Source organism: Triticum urartu, chromosome 4A (genome assembly GCF_056163025.1).
Source record: "Triticum urartu cultivar PI428250 chromosome 4A, HENAU_Tu73, whole genome shotgun sequence".
In the NCBI taxonomy this organism is placed as follows: domain Eukaryota; kingdom Viridiplantae; phylum Streptophyta; class Magnoliopsida; order Poales; family Poaceae; genus Triticum; species Triticum urartu.
In genome coordinates this window covers 620357243-620363242 of record NC_141876.1, presented here as the reverse complement: position 1 = coordinate 620363242, position 6000 = coordinate 620357243, and the positions used below count along the sequence as shown (strand labels likewise).

The window sequence follows — 6000 nt, the reverse complement described above, 5'->3', positions numbered from 1 at the left end:
GAATCAAATCCCCCTTTATCGGGGGAACTAAATATAGCTTAGATCATTAGGATCTTTTTATTATTATATGGTGGAACACAACCCATCCGGGTTCAAGTTCTAAACTTGACACGAATGCGCATATTTCCTGCATTAATTTCAGTCTTATTTTTTTTTGTGGTATGACGTTTTTCGGTGGTAAGCCCTCTCTCTCTCTACAAACTAAACTGCTTGGGTGTTGCATCAGTCGTTACCTATCTATTTATATTTAGTACAACATGCATGTGCGTTGTTGCAAGTACACGGTACCAGTAAGTCTAGTACTCTCTCCGTTTTTATTTACTCTGCATATTATCTTTGATCAAAGTCAAACTTTGTAAACTTTGACAAAGTTTATAGACAAAAATATTAACATATACGATAACAAATCAATACCTTTTGATTTATTATTGAATATACTTTCACATCATATACATTTATTATTGTAAATATTCATATTTTTTCTATAAATATAGTCAAACTTTATGAAGTTTGACTTCAGTCAAACTTAATATGCAGAATAAATAAAAATGGAGGGAGTATTCTTGTCCAAGCGTCCGGTACAAGCAAGTCTTGTATTCTTGTCCAAGCGTCCGAGGATAAAATACGTTTGAATTCCTCCAAATTGCTTGTTGAATGGATGCAATCTCATGTTTTTTTTTCTCTAACAAAGTAGAAATGTATCTCATCTCAATATATATATGTCCAAGCGAAGGGATCCTCCTTCGGCAGTGTTGAAGGGGCGGCAATGGAGGAAGATTCAACATTCAAAAACAATGTGCTTGATCCGGACAATTGCTGTATCAAGATTGGGCAGCAGATCGGATCGCATGTTCTTGAAACTTTTCCTTCCTTTTGCACCATGATGCATCCTTTTTTATACATTTATCTCTTGATAGATAGTGGTATGGAACCCTAACCTTTTCTACTATCGTACAAGAGAGAAAAAAATACATAAACAGAGTACATGTAATAAATTATAGGACTAATTAATCAACAAAGCTAAAAACACAGGTGCTTTGTGATTTGCATCCGACCATACATACCATCAAAGCAAGTAGCATCAATGGCCATCTGCCCCTCAGCAACATAGGTTACTACAAACATTGGTTTAAAACAAGATTTTTCTTTTCTTCTCTTCTCTTTTGGCACACGGACAGACATAAAAACATATGTTTTCCTTTAATTATCCCTTTTCCTTTTTTCCTTTGATAACAATGACATAATTAATTACACATTAAAATGAACTCTTCTTCTTTTGAGCAAAAATAAAGAAAGAATCTTTCTTACACTTGGAAAACCAAGAAAAATACACTTGACTTGCTTATGCACATTTTACCGGTTGGTTGGTTGGTTGGTTGGCTGGCGCATATCTGAAACTTCAACGTTTCCAAACAACAAAGCTCTGCATCCAAATTTACATACAATTTTGAGTCCGTGTCCAGGTGGTACAATTGTGAGACCGTGTCCGTGTCCAGGGGAAGTGTCGGTGTGTCTGTGCTATGTTAGGCTTTCTTTCCCTGCATCTGCTAACACAACAACAACAACAACAATTCAATCACCTTTCTAAGGTTTTCTAAGGTTTCTGTGAAAGGAGCTCGTTACCTTTCTAAGGTACTTGGCGTGAAGTTTCAGTGCACCAGCGCAAGCCTTCTTTGCATCCAAGTTCCCATTCACATTGTTCAATATCTAAAACAAAACAACTTTCAGTCTAAAACAAATCTTATTTCAACGTTAATAATCGATTTCCAGTGTTCATGGTGCTTCAATTTTTTCCTTGCTACACACGGAAAATCCTCTTTTTTTCTCATTACTTGACTAGCCATAATTGAGCCAAACGATTTGTTATGTGAAGTTTAGCCTGTTTTCGCTCATATTATCAATTCTGAAATATGTATGTCTTGCATCATAAAACAAGAAACACGGAAAAAGCTTACCAAAATGATGTCATCTAATCCCCGGGCTTCTTGCAACAGCTTCTGACTGTTCTCTTTCAATACACTAGCAACCAGGAAAACAGAAATAGGGACAGGCCCATCAACACCGTTAGTAGCACTCTTCATATTCGCCCTCTCGTACTTGCCAAACTGACGGGTTGATTTTACTCTTGGTTTATATCCTTGAGCACTTCTGTCAGTTGCAGGCCCGCTCTCTTCATATGTGGAGAACATGTCAGGGTCATATTCTAGAGCCCACATCATCTGCAGATCCATTCAACAACCAGGGTCAATCTTTATTTGCAAAGCAGAGTTTAAACTTGAAGAAACATAAAGCATTATTATTCCTTAAGACATGACAACCAGGCTCATAGTTGGGTGGCCTTTAACTGGATAACTCGTGGACACACAACAGTTTGCAACGATGCCAATAAAACTAGCTAGCGCTTAAAAATCCATGGATTCAACCCAACTAAGCTTGAGTGTGTGACCGTTTTTGGTTGGCTGGTACTACCATTCATTTTATTTTCTGGACACAAGAACAACCATGACCACACACAAAAGAAAAACAGTAGGAAACAATGACACATATTCTGTTGGATGACTAAACCTGGTTTTCAACACCTTTGAACATAGACATGGTATCATTAAAGAGAATGGAAGAAAATATCTGAATATGGCATCTAAACAATAGTGAATTCCATTTGAACAAAAAGACGTTCAGCCCAGGATACTTTTGAGGCATTGAGGCCAACTGTACAACACACACACACACACTACTGTGCTGAATTTAGTTCATAGATCAAAGCTCACCCGGATGAAATAAATACAACAAATGTTTTAGATTTAGCTCCTCGTCAAAAAGAAGTATTTACCTCCCAAAGGTACAAGGAGTCCCCAAATGACAGTTCACGGCGAAACAATACCATGAACATGCGGAATGCAAAGAGATAGTCGCCTCCGCCAAGTGTTTCTGTGTTCAAGAGTCAACAAGCACCAATTGCAGTGTAAGAACATCAAACGGATATCCAGGTTGATTGATCCCTCCTTGAGTGTTGATTAAATACATACATACCGAGGTGGTCATGTAACTTTGGGTCCAGCACCTGAATGATAGAGGCAAGGTGCTGAAGCTGGTTCTCAACCCCAACGGATTGCTGTGTGCATCTGAAATTCCCGCGCTTTAAAAATCACAGATAGATAACAATAATAAGTGAAACTAGAAGAGACCAAAATCACAGATAGATAGCATGCAGTGTGTACCGACCAGTCTACGCATGAGTCTCTCAAAGCACCAAAACGCGTCTGCTTCATCATTGAGTAGCACTATCATCGGTGAGCATAAATCACTCATTCCTGTTTGAGATGTGAAGATTACGAACGTGCATAAGAAAGCATCGACTTTTCATCAGGCAATAAATAAGCATATTCTGGTGCAAATCAAATCAAATCAAATCAAATAGGAGGTAGGCAGCTAGCATATCCACCTTGGCAATACCCAACTTCTTTGTCGATCCACGCATAGACAGCTAGAATATCCCATAACTTGGAGAGATTTTCTTTCTTCTCGTAGAAGACCATGGAGCGGTCAGTGCGAAGAACATCAAGACCTGTAAGTGATATATATTATCCCCGCGACATGACATAGTCGTGGATAAGACTGGGGTCAGTAGAATAATGCTGGAAGTAATCGATGATTAGGCCCCATCATACCGATTTGGTGCAGCGTAAGCTTCCATTCGATAGTCTGTTTATCCGTGAGGCGGTGGTCGGCCTCATCTCCATTCTTGGTGCTGATCAAACTAGCTTGCTGGTCTGGAGTGGCGGCTTCAAGTAAAACCAAAGGGTCCTTGATAGGCACGCCATCCTCGGTTATGATGGGGGCGGTGATGATTTTGCCGCTGCCGACGTGAGGATCCATGTGTTTGCATTGTTCCTTCCATCTAGCATACTGTATCCTGCATGCATATATTGGTGGTCACACATGGACATTACATTTGAGTTAATGCTAATGGTATCCTCTTGTTGAAGCATTGAGGACAAGTATTGATAGAGATAGTGAGCATACATACCTTCTTGCTTGCCTGATGTGGTCGCGGTCATCGAATGTGCTGTCGGGATCGAAGCAGCCGAGCAGGAACTCCCAGACCTCTCCCCTGATTGCAGGGTGCACACCCTAGTTATTATTAGAAAACAAACAAGAGAGAGTTATGCTTGCTTGTGTTAGACGACGACCAGGAGGAGGAGGAGGAGATGAGGAAGAAAATTGGTTTGAGTCTTTGAGGAGACAGACAGACAGCCATACCCCGCTCTGAATCCGGTTTAGAACAGAGGCGATGTGGAGGGATCCGTGGTGCGTGAAGGCGGCGTGCCATTTGCGTACGCTCAGCGTCTTGCCAATCTGCCATCCATCCATCTTTCTTTCTTGAGTAACTCCTACTACTAGTCGGAGGGACGAATTGCTCCAAAACAAACAGAGCAAGGAAAGAAAGCAAAGAGGAAAAGAAAGAAGAGACCTTGATCTTGAACTTGGTGTCGGGGACGTTGTGGGCGCAGTCGGGGCGCAGCTGGTAGAAGGTGGAATCCGACGACGACGCCGATTCCCTTCCCTTGTGCCGCCGCAGCATCCTCCCTTCCCTTCCCCTTCCCTTCGCTGGTACAAGGTTGGATCTTGGCCGGCCGGCAGCAGAGCAGAGCAGAGCACTTCTGGATCTTGCTTCTTCTCCTTGATCCAATTCCGATTCCGGTCGAGGGGAAAGGGGGATCTGTCCGCCTGCCCGGTGCCGGTGCCGGTGGAGATGCCGGTGGCGGCTGGTGGAGGGAGATGCGCTGGCTTCCCTTCCCTTCCCTTCCCTTGCCTTGCCTTTGACTTGTTGACCCTTTCCTTCCTTCCTTCTTCCAATGTTTTTTTAATTAATACGTACTATATGATATTCCTTGTTGGCGGTAAAGCACCACGGACTACCCCTAAGATGCTATGTGACAAACACCAAACACCATGTACCTGCCTGCCTCTGAAAACAATCAAATCATTATTCACAAAAATGAATAAATCTCGTATATATTCCCGTCTTGGAATTAACAGAGACCAATGATAAATCCGCTTCCGGTGACATAAAAAATTTCTTACATGAGGGTCACCACATATTTACTAGACCACAAATGAACCAAACTTACACTTTGACAACAGACGAGACACACAAAAAATGATCTTGCTTCCATATAGTATATACTTATATTTGATATAAATAATAATAATAATGGTAAAAAGAAGAAACTTGTAACACACATGATGCGGCTATATCTTCCACGTGCCGGAGCACGACTTAGAGGCATAACTGCATAGTAGCCATGTCGCAAAAGGGGTAATCTTTACACATCTCATTTACTGAATAAGAAAGAGGTACAGAGTTGGCTTACAATCGCCACTTCACACAATACATAAATATAGCATTACATCATCCAGATACAATCAAGGTCCGACTACGGAACCAAAATAAAAGAAGACAACCCCAAATGCTAGATCTCCAATCGCCCCAACCGGACTCCTCTACTGATCGTCCAGAAAGGAAACATAGTAACGGCCTGAATCCTCGTCGAACTCCCACTTGAGTTCGGTCGCGTCCCCTACACTGGCATCATCGGCACCTGCATCTGTTTGGGAAGTAATATATGAGTCACGGGGACTCAGCAATCTCACACCCTTGCGATCAAGGCTATTTAAGCTTATGGGTAGAAAAAGGTAGTGAGGTGGAGCTGCAGCAAGCACTAGCATGTATGGTGGCTAACTTACGCAAATGAGAGCGAGAAGAGAAGCAAAGCACGGTCGAGAAGCTATAAAGATCAAGAAGTGATCCTGAAACTACTCACGTTCAAGCATAACACGAGATCGTGTTCTTTTCCCAGACTCCGCCGAAAAGAGACCATCACGGTTACACACGCGGTTGATTCATTTTAATTAAGTTAAGTTTCAAGTTTTTTACAACCGGACATTAACAAATTCCCATCTACCCATAACCGCGGGCACGGCTTTCGAAAGTTCAAA

The 6000-nt window shown here is 41.7% G+C and overlaps 1 protein-coding gene across 2 annotated transcripts; it reads right to left on the bottom strand.

Annotated features, from left to right (window-relative positions):
• Positions 1 to 1177: 1177 nt before the first annotated feature.
• On the bottom strand, positions 1178 to 4852 carry LOC125553275 (rab GTPase-activating protein 22). Of its 2 annotated transcripts, XM_048717085.2 has the most exons (11): positions 4472 to 4850; positions 4261 to 4356; positions 4028 to 4131; positions 3669 to 3913; positions 3443 to 3565; positions 3223 to 3311; positions 3031 to 3136; positions 2831 to 2928; positions 1956 to 2219; positions 1624 to 1707; positions 1178 to 1544 (listed from the first exon to the last, which is right to left on the bottom strand). In XM_048717085.2, exons 1-11 carry the CDS (start codon positions 4580 to 4582, stop codon positions 1524 to 1526), a joined length of 1341 nt encoding a protein of 446 aa, XP_048573042.2. In that variant the 5' UTR covers positions 4583 to 4850; the 3' UTR covers positions 1178 to 1523. The 2 variants fall into 2 exon arrangements, with proteins under 2 accessions (XP_048573042.2, XP_087375501.1); XM_087519375.1 differs by lacking the exon at positions 1178 to 1544 and having other exon boundaries at positions 1585 to 1707; positions 4472 to 4852.
• Between the last annotated feature and the right edge of the window lie 1148 nt (positions 4853 to 6000).